Below are 22,641 nucleotides of genomic sequence, written 5' to 3'. Positions count from 1 at the left end.
GCTCTCCTTGTCAGAGGAAGCTTGTCCTGTTTCCACCCCTTATGCCCCTAAGCTCCATTCTCCTTCCTTCCCTGCTGGAACCCTTGGCTCTTATCCTACTGTGTTACCTAGTTATCCAAGCACAAGATACAGTCTTGGATTCTGGCTTTCCCCAATGTAACTTCTCCATGTAGGACTCCGATTCTGCTCCTTCCTCACCAGGCCTAGTCCTGCTCAGACATAACTCTGATGTGATTTCTTCCAGAAAGGCTCTTCCCTTGATCTTCTCTCCCTCAGTCGGTATGCCCAGAGTTCCAGAGGTAATTCTTGGTATACGTCCGCCCCATCCACGTCTGTGCTGCTGGGCTTTGAGGCAGAGCTGTAATTGCTGCGAAAGCACAATGCTTAGATGCTCACCGCTTTCCATTCATCTGTGATTATGCCCCTTTCTTGAAATGTTTTTTTTTTTTAATTGTTTTGCCGTGAAAACTTCTAGTTCTGTTCTCTGGAAATTGCTTCTCTGTCTTCACGATATTTCTCGCTCCCTGTATCCCCTCACATCAGCTGTCTGTCTGACTGTCTGTCTGTCTGACTGTGCCCCTAGATGCTGACCTTGGCCCTTTTCTCTGTATTCTCATAGTAGCCACAGTGAGACTTTTTCAACACTGAACGATGAGACTGATTTCCAGCTCCTAGCATTTGGAATTTTAAGTATGTGAGGTTTGTGATACCTCTGATGCACAGCAGTATTTGATAAGTAAGCTGGTTTGGGGAATAGAGGAACATAATTTTAGAATCGTTGAATTTTAAACGACAATGAGGAGTTTAGTTAGAAAGTCCCAGAAACAGCTGAGAATTTATAAGGCCACAGAATCCTACATAAAGAACAACTTGAGATGCGCAGTTTCTCTGCCAGGATGGTATCTTTACCGACGCTCTTTAGAGAGTGGCATAGAGCCCTCTGCATCTGAGTTTGGAACCAAGTGTGAGTAGAAAGCTGGAAGACGAGCAGATCCAGTTGATAAGAGGTGGTGGTGCGGGCCCAGTGGCCCAGACTGGGACGTTAGTCCTACGTTCCCACATCAGAAACATTTCAGCCCTTAGTCACGGCACAGCTGAGTCCCCCAGAGCAGACCAGACGTGTTCATCCTGCACTCAGACTAGAGCAGCAGCAGCAGGACCTGGGCTGGTGTCCTGGTTCTGTCCCCTGAACTCTAAGCAGGTTTGCTCCTTTTGAGAGGAGTTGGGGCGGAGAGAGAGATGCACGGGGTTGCCGGACCGTTTCCAGATGGAGGAAGGAGGCTAAGGAATGAAGTAACGTTTGTCCAGCTCTGCTCTGGTGTTCTCTGTGCCGTGGAGTCTGCTGACGAAACATTCCTTTCCAATCTGGGGAGGATTAGATAATTAGAAAGTTGTTCTTAGATCAAAGCAAAGCAAATGCTTCCCCACTATGTTTTGCCCCTGGTTCTTTCTGCTGCATCTGTGGGATTCAAGCATGGTTACTATCTGCTTTTCTAGTTTCTTTTACTTACTGGTTCTCGGTTCATTCAATTGTTCTGCAGTAGTGTCTGGTCTCATTCCTCTATCTCCCTCCCTGACACTCTCTCAGCTGCATCATTTTAAGAACTTAGAAAATGTGTTGGTTCCTCATAATGTTGACTGGGCCATGTTTATCCCCATTCTGAGCTGACCAGACCTTCTGAATGGCAAGGGAGATGATCTCTAGGTAATAGCTTACCTGGATCATGTATGCACTTACAACTGGACTCTCCCCTTGTCCTGGTCCTATTGTGAGAGGAAACTACACATGACTACATGCAGCCATATGATTTATTACTCAACACAGAGTCAGAATCAGTGAGGGAAGCAGCATCCTTAGGTGTCTCTTGGATATCAAGGTTCAAGTTAATCCTCTTGCATGGGAAGCACACTCTCTCAGTGGGGAGATACCTAGACCACTTGAGTTGTATCAGTTCTGTTTGCTTTGTTGTGGAGGACTGCATAATCATGCTGCTTGCAAAATTCAGTTCTGAACAGAGAGTACGCTGAGCTGAGACTAGCAAGTCCCTGGGCTCTGATTCCCGTGAAGAGCCCACTGTGTTCTTGGGCTGCTCTGTGGACAAATGAATGCATACCATGTTACATGTCAGCCCTCATCCTCTTTGCTTTGGTTTTCTTCTTTCCTACAATGTTCTCATCTATCCTCCAGTTCCATCGCTAACCTCCATTTCTCTCCCAAGCAGTGCTTCACACTCCTTATTGCCCACAGCTAGAACAACCATTCCAGGTGTGACGTGATTTGTGCCACGTCTCAGTACCAGTCTCCAGAGCCCCGCTGAGGCTGTGGAACCAGGCTCCCCGCTGACTTCCCGATCATTCTGTAGCTCTAGTGCCTTTTCTGGGATTTGACGTGATGACCCCCCCTTTTTTTCCTACTGCCAGTGACAATACTTCCTCTTGACTTTGGTCTCTTAACCACGTCAGGGCTAGTAAGTCCCCATTGCCTCTCTGAAGGTTCTTTTATGTGCTCCCTGTGGTTCTCTATCCTTCTTACTCAGTCCTCGGGCCTTGAGTAGATGTTTACATATTATCTCAAGTATTCTTTCCCAAATGTTTGCGAATTAGGCACCTTAGCCCGACCTCTTAGGCCAAACAACTGACGTTGCTTTCTAGTGCTGCGGGCAGAGCAATCTAGGTCCAGAAACTGCTTTCCTGGCCTGGGTGGGGTCCAGGAACCGGCATAAAGGATGGACGAAGCTTGGTGACCTTTCCTTTGGTTTTCTTTCATTAAAAAAATAATCTCCATGTATTTCATGTGGTGGAGGAGGGGCGTGTACCTCAGCGTGTGGAGGCCACAGGACAACTTATGGTAGCTGTTTCTTTCCTCCCACCATCTGGGGCTTGGGGTTGGATCCAGGTGGTCAGGCTTGGCAGCCCGGGCCTTCACCTGCTGAGCACCTCACTGCCTCCAAAGGTGTAGCCTGACATTTTAATGTTTTGTTACATTTTACTTTCTTTCAACCAAAAAAATAGTTTTTCTGCAGGAGTCAGCGTGATAAGCTAAAGAGGAGCAGATCACCCAAAGGAAGTTCTTTACTTCCAACCATTATCACCTGCCAGAAAGGACTCAGCCATCAATGAGTTTAATGGAGGCCTGAGGCTCAGTAGTTTACCCTGAAGCAACACCTGGTTGCAGGAAGGACCACAAGCTGAGATTACCTGAGCACCACCCAAGAACAGACCATCCAAAGGAAATGCCTAATGTTCCAACCACTGTAGGTAGGATCACCTGCCAGTAAACTCACCAGGACACCCCTAGACAAATGTCAGCCAGTCAGGGGTCCTGAACCTTAGAAATCCTTCACCCCCACCTTTACTACTATAGAAACCCAACTCTAACTGAGCTCGGGGCTCTCCGATTATTCCAATACGTTGGACACGCAGAGAGACCGAGTTTGCAAACTTGTATAAAATAAAGGCTCTTTGCTTTTACATACGGAACTCAGTCTCCTTGTTGGCTTTTGGGGGACTTCGTGGATCTGGGCATAACATTTTCCCTTTGAGTTTCTTGCTGACAGAAGTCACTCATAGGCCACTGACTTAGTCAGTGACTGGATCCAGTTGTCAGAAGGAACTTCCTGACTGGCTAAAGGGAAACAAGCCTTCCACAGGATGTTTTCTTTTTACATCTCTTCTTGTCATATTTTATGACTTAGGAAATAGATGGGAAGCCTTTCATCAGTTTGACTTGAGTAGTCTGAATGTCTGGTTCGTGTAGAATGACTTGGCCGGTGCACATTTGTATACCATGCTGGTTAGTTTGTCGCCTGGGCACAAGCTAAATTCATCTGGGAAGAAGGAATGTTTATGGAGGGACTGTCTGTAGGCAAGTTTGCGGGGTACAAGAAAGCGGACTGAGCAAACTATGGGGTGCAAGTCAGTTAGCAGAATCCCCCATGGTCTCGGCCTTGGCTTCCCTCAGCCTGTGACAGGATGAGAAAGTCACGTAAACTCCCCTAAAGGCTGTTTTCTTTGGTCGTGGTGCGACAGCAAGGGAAAGCAAACTATGGCAGACAGCGCTACACCAAGGAGACATTGCTATTGTCGTTTGCCAGTGCCCAACAGAAGTCCTTTAATTCCGAGATGGCTGAATTACGCCTGATTTTGAAGATTTACGCTGTTTTACCATCCGCAACGCCGGCTGCGTCTGGATTTGTTTGTCACTGTGTTCACTAGCAATACTAGCAATACTTCTCACAGGCTGTGCTGGGCACTGCCAGGGAGGCCATCTGTCCTGACTTCCTTCTAGTCCTGCAGTGTCAGTCAGCGCATGGGGCCTCCGCTCAGCTTCCCCCAGCTCTTCTTGCTGGTCCCGTGTGGAACACGCTCTTCTTGCTGGTCCCGTGTGGAACACGTGTGCTCTTACCCCATACCAAGCTAGTCCAGAGTGTGGGAGAAAGAATTAGTCCTCAGGAGCACCGCACATTCTTTCCACTCCCGACTCAGAGGGCTCTCTCTACAGAAAGCTGACCTCCGACCCTGGATGTGCCACTTGAGGTCAGTTGTCTGGTGTATTTCCGGTGCTTCTGTGTACTTCCGGTGCTTCCGCGTGCTGCCCGCATCCTACACACTGCCCATCCTGGAGTTGTCCTCTGGGAGCCTCACTCCTCTCCACGTAAGTCTCGATGGGGAGGCGAGGACCGCAGGCTCAAAGGGTCTCAGACCTTCGGTTGACTCTCGCGGCTGCCTCTGTAGCTTTCCTTAGGACCATACAGCGCCTGGTCCCCTTCCGTCTCCCGGGGCGCCGGCTTCTATCTCCTGAGAGCCGCCCCCACTCTCCCTACTCCTCAGGCACAGAGTGAGCTTTGAGATGCCAACAGGGTTGATAGCCTCCTGTCTCATAGACTGGATTCAGGGGTGTACAGTTTTCTGTAACCGCCCCTTTCTCTCTGTGCCTTGCCCGGTCACTTTTCTGGTTTACATAAAGTAATAACCCAACTGGCGCTTATCTGTGGAATGAGTTGGAAAGTCGAGTGCCTCACCCCCATCACACTTCCCGGGAGCTACCTTGGCAACAGCCAGTGTCGCATGTGGAATTAATTTCTAGTGTTTCCAAGGGTTATTGCGTATGAACATTTGAAAATTCCTTATATGTTATGTAACATTCCTTAGGAGAGAGTGGTAAAGTGTAGGTCTGAAATGCTTATTCCACACTGAAATATGGAGCCCCCCCTTTTTCAAATATCTTTGGGCAACCTCATATGGAATTAATGAGGTATGACGCTGTGAAATAGGCACCCAAGAGGTGAGTGATAAATGAGTAACTCCTTACACACCGGGAAAAGTGTCAAAGGCACACATATTGGGAAAGGCATTAAGCAATTCTATCGGAATAGCTTCTTTACTGTGTAAACAACAAGGCCAAGTATAGGTTTTAGGTGACAGTCCAAATCAGTTATGCAAGACTTGACCATCTGCATGGTGGTAAGATCCGTTTAGACATGGCTGTGTTGTTGTTGTTGCCATAATTAATACCCAATTAGAATTTATTTTTGAGAATGATGTAATCCTAAAATATGGGTAAGTTTACTAATGAAAATCATATGGTAATGAGGCTGGGGAGGAATCTCAGTGGCTAAAGTACTTGGGGGCGCAGGCATGAAGGCAGATCCTGGGGACTCACTGACTGGCCAATCTAGCAAAACTGTCGGTCTCCAAGGTCGTTGAAAGGCTGTCATAAATAACTAAGGAAGGAAATAAATCAATGTAGAGAAAGTTGAGAAAGACATCTTAATGTCAACTGTGGCTTCATGGGCACGAGCATGCTCATACACATGTATGTAGACGTGTACAAGCCCATCTGTCTCCCAAGTGACACGGGACAATACAGAAGGTGACCATTCACCCTTGTGCAGGGTTCTTTTTTTTAATATTTATTTATTTATTATGTATACAATATTCTGTCTGTGTGTCTGCCAGAAGGCCAGAAGAGGGCACCAGACCCCATTACAGATGGTTGTGAGCCACCATGTGGTTGCTGGGAATTGAACTCAGGACCTTTGGAAGATCAGGCAATGCTCTTAACCTCTGAGCCATCTCTCCAGCCCCTGCAGGGTTCTTTAATGTGTGGAAGTTTTACATTTTGATGAAATCTGGGTTATCTTTTTCTGTGTTGTTTGTGGTTTTGATATCATTAGATTTACCTTTGTGTTTTCTGTGTTGTTTGTGGTTTTGATATCATTAGATTTACCTTTGTGTTTTCTGTGTTGTTTGTGGTTTTGATATCATTAGATTTACCTTTATGTTTTTTCCCAGGAAATTTTTAGTTTTAGTTCTTATATTTAGGTCATTGACTCATTTTGGGTAAAGAATTTTTTATATGGAGCGAGGCATAGAAGGGTCCTATGTCCATTCTTCTATATCTGGGAGCCCAATTGTCTCTGCACCGTTTACTGAGAAAGCATCCTTCCTCCGCTGAATGGTTTGACTTCCTGTTGAATATACATTAGCGTTTATGTAAATGCATTTCTGAACTCCCCATTCCAACTCGTTGGTCTGCATGTCCTATTCAGAGTCTGATTGTTGCAGCTTTGAAGTCAGTTAAAAGTTGCTTTGGCTGTTTGAGACTTCTTGCAATTCCATGTGAATTGAGGACTGGATTCCATTTCTGTAGAAGGAGCCTCTGGAAATTTGACAGAATTCATTGAATCTATAGACTTCAGATAGAATTGGCATCTTGGTATTGTTACTGTTCGTAATGTCTGTTCCTTGGATACTTGGTGAGGTTGTCTTGTCCAGGTCTCTAGAATTGCATGTATTTAGTGTTTATATCATGGGAAGTTGTAAAAACTTGATGTAATTACTTTTATATTATTATTGTGTCTTCCACAGACATGGACTATTGACCTATTTGTTCGATGGTCCTCAGTTCCTGGGATTCATCCTCTTCAGTGTACCAACCACCCTTGCATCTCCTTACTTGAGTTTATTCCTGTGTATTTTATTCAAAAGTGAGGTCATAAACTATTTCAGATGTGCAAAGAAATAATGAACATCAATACACTCACTACCAGATTTAGTCAATAAAGTATAACATAGAATTCAAGTCTCCCAAATTGCATTTTCTTCCCTGTTCTCTTAAATTTAGTATTTGTTATTACACAGGACAACAGGCAGAACCTCCCAAACATGTCCCCTTCCCAGACTCAAGAATCTTTGAATGTGCCACCTTATGTGGCAAAATAATCTTTTTCAGATGTGATTAAGTGTCTCGAGATGGGGGCATTTACCTTGAAATTTCAGGACCCTTATAAATGAAAGAGAGAGTCTGGATTTCTTGTGATACACCTCTCTGAGGGCCAGGTGAACCCTCAGATCTCAGACTTTCATGACCTAGCTTTATGGCTACGGCTCTGGGGCTCTTCCTCCAGGGTAACCACGTGGCTTTTGTGGGAGAAAAGAGGAGGTTTATTTCTTTCTTCATTTAATTTTTTATTGAAAGAGAAGTGTCTCAGTATGCATCCCAAGCCCTGAACCTCATAATCCTCCTGCCTCTGCAAGTAGCAAGATTATGGCTGTGTGGCACAGATTCAGTTTATTGGCCTTTTGGGCCACACGGTCACCCAGACGCATGGCTGCAGATCTAACTGTGAGAATCTGCTGACAGTGGGATACTCTAGAAGTGCAGACTGAACTGTCACTATTACCTTTGGATACCTACATCTTTGCCCATCAGGGCCTTTTTCAGAAGCCCGGAGAGATGCTGGGAAGGTTTATTTTCTCAGGCTCATCCACCAGACATTGAAGAGCCCCCACCATCATGGCTTAGACGGATCCTCTCTAATTCTCTGTGGCCATGTCACTGGACGCTCACCCATTTACTGTTGTTGGACATCTTTAGTGTAGCGTTTGAATTATTTTTATTATTTATAGTAATCCTCTTCATAAGATTTTAAGATTTGTGTAAATTATACTATTAAACAAAAGGAATAAAAATGAAAGGAGAATTGGTAATTTATGTTAATACCCAGGGAAAGTGTCAGGGCAAAAACATTATTAGCTGTGACTTTTGTCCACTAACTAGTGAATTTTAAAAAATCGATTGTGACTTCTACCAGGTATGGTGACACCAGCATGCCTGTAATGCTGGGTGTGGTGACATCAGCCTGCCTGTGATCCTGGCACTGGGGAGGCAGAGATAGGAAGATCAGGAGGTGCCAGCTTGGGCTACATATGACTTGAGATATAAAAGAAAAAGGAGAAAAAACCACATATGACTATTGATATTCTTGGGTTCATTTTACATGTAGTCATATTTTTACAGACTTCTTTTTTCCTTCCTGGCTTATTGAAAATTGAGTTCAATATTTTTTAATTTCCTATTTGGAAAATATATGTTTTCCTGCCATTTGACTAATTGCTCTTTTTAAGAAGAAATGCATGGCTTAATAATAAGAATGAAATTATGTTCCTTGAAGTGCCATACATCTATGTGATGTGTTCTGGTACTTTCTCACCTACTCTCACTCCTCCTGACCCCCCTTCCACCCTCGCAATCTCTACCAATCCCTTTCCCCAGATTCATGATTTAGATTAACCATCGCCATCTGAGTGAGTGTTGCAAGGAACCGTTTGTTCATCCTGGCTGCCCAGAACTGAAATAATCACACAGAAACTGTATTAATTAAATCATTGCTTGGCCCATTAGCTCTAGCTTCTTATTGGCTAGCTCTTAATCTTAATTTAACCCATTTCTATTCATCTGTGTATCACCACGTGGTTGTGGCCTACCAGCAAAGTTTCAGCACGTCTCTCTCTGGCGGGGGATCCATGGCATCTCTGACTGTGCCTTTCTTCCTCCCAGCATTCAGTCCAGTCCTTCCCACCTACCTAAGTTCCGCCCTATCAACAGGCCAAGGCAGTTTCTTTATTCATTAATGGTAGTCACAGCACACAGAGGGGACTCCCACATCAAGTGGTCCCACATCAAGTGAGCACTGGTCTGAAACTATTACTGGATCCTGATGGGGTCGTGCGTGGGCACACAGCTCAAGACGATGACCACCCCCCCCCCCCCCCCCCCGTCCCTGAGTACATCAGTGGTGAATACTTCAGCAGTGACAGGGAGAGCCCTGAACCACTCTGTCTACGCCTCCCTGGTGACAGGCCCATTTCTGTGCAGACCGAGTGCAGGTGCTAGCCCCTGCTGTGAACTGTGTCTACACAGACGGAGCTATTCCACGGGCCTTCCCATCCTCCCCTCCGGCTCTTCCGCTCTCCTGCCTCCTCTTCTGCAGTGTTCTCTGAGAGCACGACGGTATTGATTAGGGATAGGCCATCAGCCCTCACTTATTCTTGGTGCTATGAACCCCTACATTTACCAGTGTTCGCTAGAAAGATAAGATCCTCTGGTTAAGGCCAAGAGCAGCATTTATCTATGAGAATAAATATAAACATTTAGAATGCCATTTGACAACTTTGAAATGCTTCCTGAGTTTTCATTGCATCTTATTCAAAGGCTGTCCTTCTTTGTGTTGTTTAAACTGAGGCGAATGCACCATGTGCACCCTTTGCTAAGGCCTAATGTGAATGAATGGGTATACTTCCTTCCTGAACAGAAACCGAATTTAGAATAATTGGGTACTAGTTACTCTCTCCACTCTTAGGTTATTATCATCTAGTGTTTAAAATGTGAGAAAGCCAGAGACAGAGGTGTGTGTGTGTGTGTGTGTGTGTGTGTGTGTGTGTGTGACTTCCAGGCTCGCCTAGTTTACATAACAAATTCCTGGCTAAGCAGAGCTGCACAGTGAGATACTGTCTCAAAAGAAAAGAAGAAAGAACAAAGAACAAAAATCACGTGGCACTCAGCACATCTTTAGAAAGGGATGACATTACATCACGTGATAAAAGGCAGCACCTGGTGAATTCTCGGACTTCAGATAAAATTCCTCCCTTGGGATACAACTCTAGCCCTTAAATGTCTACTTTTCCGGTATATGGATGATGATGTCATTACTAACACACACAATGGAAGACCTACACCAAAATTCAGAGACCACTCAAAACGATCTGTCTCTTTTCTCTACGTTTAGATTTTCTCGTGCCTCAGCTTTAGAGATAGGATCATGTGCGGTCAGGTGAACCGTTCCTGGACGGCAATGACACAGAGGGGCTTCCTGTGGAACGCTGTAAGTAGACGTGCCGGAAGGCGTGGTTCTCAAAGGCAGACGGGAACGGGCTCATGGGAAGCCCTGTAGAATGCTGCGTTATTCATGCTCCTCTCTCTTCTCTGTGACCACCAGCCGTAAATGCTTCTTGTCTGTGTTTTTGGTTTGTTGTGGCTTTTGTCAGCACAAACCTGGAGGAAGAGGTAAAAATAGACAAGAACATTATCTTAAGAGATACATCTGTGCTTTAAAATTTAAGTGGCAGGACATGTACATTGGATATTATTTTCAGATTGAAGCAAAGCCCCATTTTATTCGATAAGTTGCAGCTCATTTTTTTATATTTATTTATTTATTGTGTATACCGCATTCCTTCCATGTATGCCTACAGGCCAGAAGAGGGCACCAGACCTCATTACAGATGGTTGTGAGCCATCATGTGGTTGCTGGGAATTGAACTCAGGACCTTTGGAAGAGCAGGTAATGCTCTTAACCTCTGAGCCATCTCTCCAGCCCTGCAGCTCATTTTTGTTTCATTATTTGTGTTCTTATTTCTGCCGATGAGCACAGACTCTATTGACTGTGAGAAAGAAAACTTTTAAGGAAGAAAACTTTGAGCTGGGCATGACGGTGCACATCTTTGATGCCAGCACTCAGGAGGCAGGTTGGCAAATCTCTGTGAGTTTCAGGGCAGCCAGAGCTTCATAATGAAACCCTATCTTAACACCCCATCCATTCCTGGTCTGGAAAAAAAAAAGAAAAGAAAATTTTTTCTTTATTATTAGTTTTATAATTATTTTATGTGTCTGGATATTTTGCCTGCGTGTGTGTTTGTGCACCACATGCATGCCTGGAGCCTGCAGGAAGAAGGCATTATATCCTTTGTGATTGGAGTTACAGAGGTTTGAGAGCCACTGCGTGGGTCCTGGGAATGAACCCAGCTCTTCTGGATGAGTAGCAAGTGCTGTTAACTGCTAAACCATCTCTCCATCACTGGGGCAGGGGTAGCAGCAAGTGCTGTTAACTGCTAAACCATCTCTCCATCGCTGGGGTAAGGGGCATATGAACTATAATGGCCACCTCCTAACTGTAAGGCTAGTTCTGACACAGAGAAGGCGTTTCCTTAGGCGTGCAGAACTGATGGGAACAGGCCATTACCGGACTCCGGGTTGTCAGGGCTGACTGATAAACAGATCCCCTTACAATCGTGCCGCGCTTGAACACTGACGGGGAACGCAGAAGAAAGAGGAGGGAGAACCCGAGAACACGCTCAACTCTGGCTTTGTTCTTTCCTGCCATGGGCATGTTTTCTACACCTGTATCTAATGCTCTGGTATTAGCTGCCAGGCTAATGCAGGGTCACTCTTTAATATTGTCCTCGCTACTATTTTTTTTATCCTCCAGAGCATTTGTGTTCACTTTTCTCTTTGAGTTTTCCCGAACAGCTATCACATAAACATAGGGGATGGGTGGTGGCCTGGTGGGGTGTATGGGCACGGAGCTGACTCTTGTCTACAGCAGCTGGCACCTTGCTCGCTCCTCAGCTTCTGTAAGAGAGTTTAACAGATTTTGTACCTAGTACCTGGCCGCCTGGCTGCCTGGCCACTGTTCAGTCTGAGTCTGGGGAAGAAAAATGAGTTAGTTCAATCATAGCCCATATTAGTAAGTGCCTGGGTTAGAATTCAAACCGTAATGTGGTTGCCCACAAGTGTGCACCTTATTACTAAACATTAATGAGGAAACCGGTCACCTACCACCTGCCCTGCCCCTAACTGGTGGCACAGAACCCCTGCTCTCCAGGTTTTAAAATGGAATCCCGAGTTCTGAGAAACAACTCTCATCAAAAGAATGGTATCAAGTAATGTTCTTGAAAATAGTTTATCCTGAAATTCCTAGGTGAGGGATTTGGACCCTGACCCGAGTTAGCGGTAGCACAGTTGGGCTGTGATGCTTTAGGTGCCAGTTTGCCGTATGCAGTTTCTCCGATTATTCCTCCAGCCTCATTGAAGACAGTTAAAACTCTGCTCTTCATTCTTTTATATATGCGTGTGATTGCAAGTTCTCACGGGTCAGGGTAAATACTGGATTGATGGATAATCACAGAAGTATATGGAATTAAAGAATACTTGCTGCTATAAATTTTCTGAGCTCTCCCAGCTTCTTGATATATGAAGTCTCACTGTTTTTGGCTTTGTGTGTCTTAACTCACAAAGGCACTGATGCTGTATGTACATGGAGTATGTGGTCCGATGACAGAGTGCTGGATCCCCAGCTTGGAAACACGTGTTCGAAAGTTTCCTCTGAGTGCACTTTAGTTTCATTTTTCCAACCCTTTGGGAAGTATGTTTGCAAGTTTAGTATTTATTTTGTGAGATCTGTGTATTGGAGAACTCCAACCTTTAGTCTCTTTGGATGTTTGGAAATGACGCCATGGAGAGCTTCTAGTATTTGGTGCTTTAAAAGTTATGTATGAAAAAGATCTTATTTCTTAATACTTTTTATTTATCCCTTTTAGATTGATTTTTCCACATCGAAAAACATTGCCGATAAATGTGTGGTGACTACTTTGCAAAAGTGGCGTCTAACCGTGCTGCGCCTGAACTTCCGAGGGTGTTTCTTCCGCACAAAGACCCTGAAAGCCGTCAGTAAGTGTCTCACACTGGGCCGCCTGCTCCAATGTATCCAGTCAATTGCTCCAATGTATCCAGTCAAATACTGGGGGAGACTTTGGTGTTGCTGGATTGCTTGCTCTGGGAAGTGGTCCTTTGTCCGTCTTCTTTTGTCTAGAATCCACTTATAAATCATCAATGTGTCTGCTAAAACTATGAGAATATATTCTCATTTAACAACGTCTGACACTAGGCATTAGCAGCACCCTTTTCCCCTCCTCCAGCCACTTGCTCACTTATGGAAAGGCTCCCTACTTTGTCAGTCTTTCTAAGATGACATTGACATGTGTAAGATTCACAACCGAGCAGGTTGACATTGCATTCCTCTGGTTCCCATTTTCCCACCCTTTTAGCCCTGAAGGTTTTCAGGACAGGTTTATCTTGCACCATAAAGAAGATCATGCTGTTTGCATTTTCCTTTATCTTCAAAATTTTTCTGTGTCACTGTATATAGATTTACTAAATTCTTTTCCCTGACTGTAAAATAATCTTTGTGTAGTAGATATGCCATACTTTAGCTACTTGCTTTCTTGTTGAGGGTATTAAGGTTCTTTCCAGTTTTCCAAGGCCACTTTGTGCTTCCGCTGTGCTCTTTGTCTTTGACCCATGTGTTCTCTGAGATTCTCTTTTTTACTCACCATATGTATTCCCAGAGGAAACAATGGATATTAAAAGTATTTAGTCAACTGATTCCAGACAATGGGAAAAATTCCATACACACATTTAACATCTTACTTTGGAACATATGACAGTAGTAAGAAGGAAAATCAAGTTACAGAGTGACACACACACACATTTATACCCTGTATAGAGCTTAAGTTTTATGAAGAATTTCAATGTGAAAAATAGTATACATATACCTTAATTCTTATTTTGAGACAACTGCAATTTTAAGGACATATACATAGAGTAACATAACATGGGTGGGAATAGAACACTCAAAATACACTGCAGGGGAGGACTGGAACAAGTTTGGTGAAACAGGAAGGAAATGCATGAGGAGTTCAAGTATGTCTTTATATTATATATTATTTTATAAATAAAGACACAGTGGAAAAGTGACTCATTTGGTTGTTACTGGTACTGAAGAAAATTATCACTTTGTGAATGGTTGTACTACGTTACTGGGACACATGGGAAGCTCTTCCTGTTTGCATGGGTTTTCTCCCATTCTCTCCAGTGCCCAAGTATACAGTCACGTATATCACACTGTCACACATGCGATTACTATGTCTGTTCTCTCCAGTGCCCAGGTACACAGTCACGTATATCACACTGTCACACATGCGATTACTATGTCTGTTCATTCCTAGTCTTGTCTCTTTCCCCTCATTTTAATTCTGTTGCTTAGGCCCTCCTTTGAGGTGTTGAAAAGGACACAGATATGTAGATGTCTGGCCGGATACTTAGCTCCCTTATTTATACTTTTAATGAGAAAACTGTCAATGTTATCACACTCTTAAATTTCATGGCTATGCCCATGTAAAAATATAATGTTATTCTCATTTCCACAGAAGCCATTTCTACATGTCTGCTTCTCATTCATTCTGGTGGCATCAGTCTCTAGTTCTTTTTTAATTTTTAATTTAGTATTCTGAGACAGGGTTTCTCTGTGTAGTCCTGGATGTTTTGGAATTCACTCTGTAGACCATGCTGGTCTTGAGCTGATAGAGATCGAGTTCTGGGATTAAAGGGGTGTGTCACCACTGCCAAGCAAGTCTCTGATTTCTTAAGGAGCCACTAATTTCTGATGTACCAAGATCATTTCTGATTTATATTCTAGGTATATTATAGATTTTGTTTCTTGTTTTTTTTTTTTTTGAGATAGGGTCTCTCTCTATAGCCCTGGTAATCCTGGAGCTTGCTATAAACACCAGACTGGCTTCAAGCTCAAAGAGATCCATCCATGTGTCTCTGACTCCTGGTTTCTGGGATTAAAAGCATACACCACAAAGCCTGGCTCATATTACACATTTTTTGAAAAAGTTCATTATTGTGGAATTTAGCTGGGGAGGAGAGAGAGAGAGAGAGAGAGAGAGAGAGAGAGAGAGAGAGAGAGAGAGAGATCTAACTTCTCTTTGTTCCACCATTTGAATTGATTGCTTTTTGTAGTCTTTTAAAAAATTGATTCATTCATTTTACATCTGAACCACAGTTTCCCCTCCCTCCTGTCCTCCCGTTCCCCCCACCCCACTCCTCCTCCACTCCTCCTCTGTTTCTGCTCCAAAGGGGATGACCTCTCATGGGTATCAGCAAATATGTTCATATATCACATGGCCATAAGACTAAACACTCCCCCCCATATTAAGGCTAAGGCAATCCAGGATGAGGAATAGTTTCCCAAGAGCTGACCAGAGCTTTGCGGCAGCCTCTGCTCCCACGGTTAGGGGGAGTCCTGCATTAGACCAAGCTACACAGCTGTCATATACGTGTAGAGGGCTTACGTTGGTCCCATGCAGGCTCCCTGGCTGTTGGTTCAAACTCTGTGAGTTCCTATGAGCCAGGTTAGTTGTTCCTGTGGGTTCTCTTGTGATGTCCTTGATCCCTTTGACTCCTCTAATCCTTCGCTCTCTTCAGCAGGATTCCCTGAGCTTGGCTCAATGTTTGCCTGTGGGTCTCTGCATCTATTTCCATCAGTTACTGGATGGAGGCTCTGATGACAATTGGGGAAGTCACCAGTCTGATCACAGGAGATGGGCAGTTCAGGCTACGTATTCACCATCGCTTAGCTGGGGTCATCTTTGTAGATTCGTGGGAGTTTCCCTGGCATCCAGCTTCTGCCTCACCCTGAAAAGTCCCCCTTTTTGGCCATCTCTTTCAGTGCTCGCCCCCTTCCCACCCCAGCCCTATCCCTCGAGTTCCCACGCCCACCCTCGCCAGTCCACCCCGGAGATCTCTTCTGTTTTTCCTTCCCAGGGAGATCTGTGTATTTTCCCCATGGACCCTCCTTGCTACCTGTCTTCTCTGGGTCTGTGGATGGTAGCCTGGTTATCCTTTACTTTACAACTAATATCCCCTAATAAGTGAGTACATGCTGTGTTTGTCTTTCTGGGCCTGGGTTACCTCACTCAGGATGATATTTTTCTAGTTCCATCCATTTGCCTGCAAATTTCATGATGCCATTGATTTTACAGCTGAGTAGTACTCCATTGTGTAAGTGTACCACATTTTTTAAAAAATCCACTCTTCATTTGAGGGCATCTAGGTTGTTTCTAGATTCTAGATATTACCAATAAAGCTGCTATGAACATAGTTGAGCCAGTGTCCTCGTGGTATGACAAGCAGTTTTTGGATATATGCCCACGATTGTTTTGCTGGGTCTTGAGGTAGACTGATTCCCAGTTTTCCGAGAAACGCCATATTGACTTCCATAGTGGCTGACTTTTGCAGACTTAAAGGAGATATAATAATTATAAACCTTACTTTCTTAGACTCTGTTTCTGTTTCTTTATATCCCTCCACACTCATCTGTGTTTACATCTATGTATACATATGCATTCATACATGTCGGGGACCAGCCTCAGCAGAGAAGTGGGTCTCAAATCTGGGATGTCTGGAAGGCGAAGTGAGTACACGAACACAGGATTCTGATGCAAGCTGACAGGCTGTCAGCTGCAGAGCAGGTTCTTCTTCTACCCCGAGCTTCAAACCTCAGTCTTTTATTGTGAATTTTACACCAGGAAAATGATTCTTTATTCTCGTCACAGGTTAATTATTACATGGGCAAAGCAGTTCACAAGAAGTACAAAGAGTCTTTGAAATCAAAACATATTCATCATGATATTTTCCCAGCTCCCAAGCCCCATACCAACCACTATATTCTTAATTCTTGACTGAGTCAATCATAAAACAACTTCTGAGGCTCTCACCTCAGAGGCTGACTACTGGCAGTTACAGAAGCACAGTTCAGTGAGTTTCACCCCATTGCCTTTCTCTTCCCATTGTTGTTCCTCACAATTCCAATTTTGATTTATAAGGATATAGGCAGTCAACCTAAAAGTCCTAGGTTCGCAGAAACTTTATTCATCATAGCCAAGTTCTTTTCTGTTTCAGTATATTTTTTTGCCAAGTTTTAAAATTAGGCAAAGAACAATTTCTGTATTTTCCCCAATTCTTTCATCAGTCAGGTTCCCCCCCCCCCATAACCTGCTTTACAGCTTCAATGCCTGCTGCTCTGTCAGGTCAGGAGGACTCGTACTCTCGTACAGCACATTCGTATTCTCAGAAGCCACTGGTGTGGAAGGAGAAAAAGAACATGAAGAACAAGTGCACTAGTAGGATTCCTATAATCAGAATCATCTTTACATTGCCAAATGCATATGCAGACTCCATAGAGGCAGTCCTCAGAGCAAGTAGGTGTTTTCTCCTTATCCCTCAAGTAACACACTCACCTAACTGCCCTGGGTTGCCTGGAGGGAGTTGCTTCCTGCATCTCAGGAACCGCATACACTTGGAGGGGGCTATGCTTTGTCATCCCGGCACATACATACATAAGACATACACATTGACCTGGGTGGTGGTGGCGCACGCACGCCTTTAACACCAGCGCTCGGGAGGCAGAGGCAGGTGGATCTCTGTGAGTTCAAGGCCAGCCTGGTCTACTGAGATAGTTCTAGGACAGCCAGAGCTACAAAGAGAACCTCCCCAAAAGAAAGAAATACACATCAAAAAGTACTGTTTATTAAATCTGTGATTTTTGAATAAAGAAAGCGAGATCAGACAGTAATATTTAAAGTTCCAGTTTGACTTAGGGTTTTGACGTCAGCAGTAGTGAACACTGTACTGAGCTTTGAGGAGAATGGAACTCTTAAGAGGCTCAGTTTTGTTTTGTTCCTGGTCTCAGAGAAAAGTTTCAGACTTTCCTAACAAGTAAGACATTATCTGGTGGTGTGCCTGCCCCCAGTGTTCTGGATCAGACTGAGGGAATTCTCTGATATCCTACACTACAGTTTCCTTTCTCGTTAGTGTGCTGGGTATTTATCAAATGTGTTACCTTCATCACTGCCTTCCCACCTCCTGCTCTGTTAATGTGGCATAGATCACACCAAGTGGTGTTTGTATATTGAACCTTCTCTGCATTTCCGTTCTTTTACATGCCGAAGGAATAAAAGCTGGCTTAATTTTCATCAAATCAGAATGACTGTGGTCCAGGAACACAGGTCTGAGCTGCCCCGAATAACATGTTCCCTGGAATTGTTACCTGAACTTTTTATAGTCATCGAGCCAAAGAAAGTCATAAATCAAGGCATTTACTAAACACATTAGTGGGGATGTCGCTGCTATAGATCTTAATTCTTATTGTTTTTATTAACACATGCTAATTACACATAGTAATGGGTCTCATGATAGCATTTCATGCAAGCATATTATGTATTTTGATCATATTTACCCCATCATCTCATGCCCAATGATCCCTTCCCACTTCCTGTGTCTGTGCTCATGCCCCCTCCCCACAGCTGCTTCTCTATGACCAATCCTTTTCATACATCATGTCCTGTCCTTTTAATATATTATTGTATTTGATGTTCTAGCATTTTCTTAAGGGTGTTTGCATGTTTTTTTAAAAGGAATATTAGTCTTTCGTTCTCTTTCTTGTAATATTTATTTGGTGTCCTTGTTGGATATATTGGCATTAAAGAAGGACTTCAGGGCAATTCTCATTCTGTCTCTCTGTCTCTGTCTCTCTGTCTCTCTCTGTCTCTCTCTGTCTCTGTCTCTGTCTCTCTCTGTCTCTCTCTGGTCTCTCTCTCTGTCTCTCTGTCTCTCTCTCTGTCTCTGTCTCTCTCTCTGTCTCTCTCTCTCCCCCCCAGCTCTCTCTCCCCCCAGCTCTCTCTCTCCCCAGCTCTCTCTCTACTTAAAGAGCATGAGAAGGATCAGTGTTACTTGTAGGGGAATGTGTGACAGTTGTAGTGTTGCAGAGATATCCTGACTTATTGGGAAGCCAGACTACCTGAAGCTGGGGTGAATGGTCTCCCCACAGTGATCCTGCTCTCCTGGAAAGCCCTTACAGCGGAGCTCTTCTCTGTTCCCTTGCTCAGGCTCCCTAGGAGTGTCTCAGCAAGGTTTTTCAGCTCAGTCCCCTAAGGGACATCCCAGTCTGGTTCTTCTGCTCTGTGCCAGCGAATGAAGGTCATCCCCAAGACTCTTGAGAAAGAGATTTATTTGGGAAGGAGGAGTCCAGGGGAGTGGCTGCCTCTGCCAGGGAGGGATTATTGGCCGCCTCTAACTGAAGGGGCAGAGTGGCTTCTACAGGGTTCCTTAGGGGCAGGTTTTCCCAGGGAGAAGAGGGACTGGGTAGTTTTTCCCTGCTTAGGGATTGGTCAGTTTAGTTGGTCAGGAGCAGAGATGGCTCTGACTTTATGGCCAAACTGTGTTTCTTTCACTGGTCCTTTTTAGCTTTTGACTCTAATCTTAGGACCAGGGTGTATTTCTTTCACTGGCTCTGATTCTAGGGACAAAGTGTGCTTCTCTGACACTGGTTTCAGAGTCAGGGCACATGTTGTGAGTCCTGAGTTCAGGGATAAAGATTTCCTTTCCCTGGCCCAGGTCTCAGATTCAAGGTGTGTTTCTGTTACTGACTCTGGGTTCAGAGTCAGGGTGTTCAGGGACTGGTTGGTCTGCTGCTCCGGTTGTCCCTCCTACCCTACGTGACTGATCCTTTAAATGTTGGGTAGAATGCCAGTGAAGCCATCTGCTCTGGGATAGCCTCTGTCAGAGGCGCCCATTGTTTATTTCAATGGGAAATTGAATTTATTTCAGTTTAGTCTTTGTTTACTACAGATTTTATTTGTTTAGTTAGATTTTATTTCCTGAGTCAGTTTTGATAGTTTGAATGCCTGAAAATTTGTCAACATCCTGTAGCTGGGGTATAGCTGTTGATAGCACTTCCTGTAGCTCGGATATAACTGTTGATAGCACTTCCTGTAGCTGGGGTACAGCTGTTGATAGCATTTCCTGTAGCTGGGGTGTAACTGTTGATAGCACTTCCTGTAGCTGGGATAGAACTGTTGATAGCACTTCCTGTAGCTGGGATAGAACTGTTGATAGCACTTCCTGTAGCTGGGGTATAACTGTTGATGGCACTTCCTATAGCTGGGGTATAACTGTTGATGGCACTTCCTGTCGCTGGGGTATAACTGTTGATAGCACTTCCTGTAGCTGGGGTATAACTGTTGATAGCACTTCCTGTAGTTAGGGTATAACTGTTGATAGCACTTCCTGTAGTTAGGGTATAACTGTTGATAGCACTTCCTGTAGCTGGGGTATAATTGTTGATAGCACTTCCTGTAGCTGGGGTATAACTGTTGATGGCACTTCCTGTAGTGGGAATATAGCTGTTGATAGCACTTCCTGTAGTTGGGATAGAACTGTTGTTAGTATTTTCTTATAATCCTTTTATTTCTGTAAAGCTGGCAGTAACAAGTTCTGTTTCTTGTCTCATTTTTAGTAATCTTAGTTTCTTGTTTGTGTTTTTTCTTGGTCAGACTAGTTTATATGTTGTTGATTTCTCCCATTGTGTTAAGCAATCAACTTTCTGGCTCTTTTTACAGTTTCCCATAGCATATTAGTCACCACGTTAGCCCATGTGTATCAGTGTGTGGGATTCCGTGTGCTCACGCTGTGCAGCCACGGCCGTCTGTCTCTGCACTGTTCTGTCACAGAAAGCTGGATCTCATCACCCTTTAAATCCCCGACCCCCATTTCCTCCTTTCCCGAGCGCCTCTGATTACCATTCTGCTTTCTTCTCTGAGGTTGTGCTGACTCAGTACTCAGTGTGAGAGGAATAACAGATTAGTTGCGGTTTGGTGACTAGCTCATTAGCATAATGTCTTCAAGCTTCATGCCATGTTACATACAGACATACATGAAGTGCTTACCTGTTGTTGCAGACATCAGTCAGGTTAGTTTTCTGCTGCCAAGACAAAATTCATGAGGAGAATAAAAGGAACATGTTTATTTTCCTCATGGTGTCTGGGTTTTAGTCTGGAGATTCTGCCAACCCCTAGTGGTGCCACAGGCTGGAAATCAGACCTTCATAACTGGACTTTGAGAGATATCGAAGAGTTAAACTAGAAGTTTTCAGCTCTTTTTGTTAGGTGCTAAGAAGGATAATTGGTAATTATATAGTAGGAGTATATTTAATGCAGTAAGAATTCACTAAACAGTTTTCCAGGATGCCAGCACTCTGCATTCCTGACAGTGAACAAGAGTCCCTGCTATTCACACTTGGTGCCATCACTGTTCTGGCCTGTGGTCCTCCTTGTAGACGTGCAAAGGCACCCCACTTCGGTCTTCTCATAGGCATGCAATGGCATTCCAGGTCCTTCTTGTAGGTGTTCAATGGCACCCCACTTTGGTCCTCCTGCAGGTGTGCAATGGCACCCCATTGCTGTTCTCGCGTGACCTTGGTGTCTGAGGCTCCTTTGGTTTGCTCACACTCTCATCCATTAAGAGGCTTTCTTCATGTTTTGACTTTTGGAGGCTGGACCTGCTGCATAGCCCCTGCTGGCCTTGGCCTGGTGATCTCTTGCCTCTGCCTCTTGAGTACTGGGATTACAGGCAGGTACCCACCACACTAGCTCTGTCAACCTTTAGGGCCCATTTCCTCATTGTTGACTTTTAGGAGTACTTTGTATGTTTCAGATAATGGTTCATTTTCCTGTGTGTCATATAACACACTATCCCAGGGTGTGACTGTCCTTTCCTTTATTCATATGTCTTCTTTTTAAACATACACATAGCTGTAATTCTCTCCTGATTTTTGAACCTTACTTCCATGTGAAGGCTTCCTTTAGGATAGGCTCACTGAGCAGTGTAAGTGAGCTACATTGTTATGATTGCATAGAGTCCAGAGATCTTCAAATAATGAAAATTCATGGGCCAAAATTCTCTCCTATGCAATGGGTGTATTGACTATGTGTTCATTATATCAAATAATGACATATATGATGACCAGAATATATAAAACCGATGCTTGTTTTGGGATCAAAATAGTTCCAACATATTTTCTTAATTTAAGTTTTTTAATTTTTCTGTTTATTTCTAAAATATAATGATTCTTGGCCAAAGTATCTTCATCATAGCAATAATTAAGTAGATATATATGACTAAATCTTGATATTATTTTTAAGGAAGCAACTTGTCTCAACTATTGGGATATTTTTATCACCAATGATTTAGTAAAACCAGTTTTTATTCTTATAACCTTGAGTGCATTAAAGACAAAGTGTTTCTGTTCCCTGTTCTCGTCTTGTACTGGTGTGTATCGAATCGCACATATTTCTGGCCAGAGGTTTGGTTTTCTGATTTTAAGATGGAAGATAAATATTGGCAGAACTTTTGAGACACTTGGCTTCCTGGCTTAGCAGTGTCTCGCAGAAAGGAAAGCTTGAGGAACATGAACTGTGAGGTGGGATCTTAAGACGTTCTAAAGGCAGACAATGGAGTACTTGTATGGATTTCAGGCAAGCAGACTCACTATTGGGCTGTATCATATGTCAGAGCAGAAGAATAGCTCAGATTTCTTGAAATAAAATGTGAATTTCCAGAGGAAGCAAGTGTTGGTGAATGAAATAAAGGAACTACATAGTGCTAACTATCTTTCCCAAGTAACTGGGCATCAGGCCAGCAGTGATAGGCTTAGGTTTAGGGGACTTCAACTCAGAGTAAATTTTACTTAAAATACTCAGAGAACCTTCGGTCTAGAAGAAAGATTTTTAAAACATAACTTTATCCAAATGCTCAAGCGATAAGCATGCTTTCTCAAATATGTATACCTCAGAATTATCATATTTTTTCTGGTGTATACACATGTATATATAGACACA

The 22,641-nt window shown here is 43.8% G+C and overlaps 1 protein-coding gene across 1 annotated transcript in view; it reads left to right on the top strand.

Moving 5' to 3' along the window:
• The window catches only part of Fbxl13 (F-box and leucine rich repeat protein 13), a 145,018-nt gene that overhangs the window by 32,266 nt on the left and 90,111 nt on the right, over positions 1-22,641 (top strand). Inside the window, exons 8-9 of the mRNA XM_038315584.2 lie at positions 10,071-10,166; positions 12,661-12,790. Of these exons, the coding sequence (XP_038171512.2) occupies positions 10,071-10,166; positions 12,661-12,790 (226 nt within the window). The remainder of the gene's footprint in view (positions 1-10,070; positions 10,167-12,660; positions 12,791-22,641) is intronic.

Source organism: Arvicola amphibius, chromosome 18 (genome assembly GCF_903992535.2).
Source record: "Arvicola amphibius chromosome 18, mArvAmp1.2, whole genome shotgun sequence".
Lineage (NCBI taxonomy): Eukaryota > Metazoa > Chordata > Mammalia > Rodentia > Cricetidae > Arvicola > Arvicola amphibius.
This window is presented reverse-complemented; position numbering and strand designations above follow the sequence as displayed.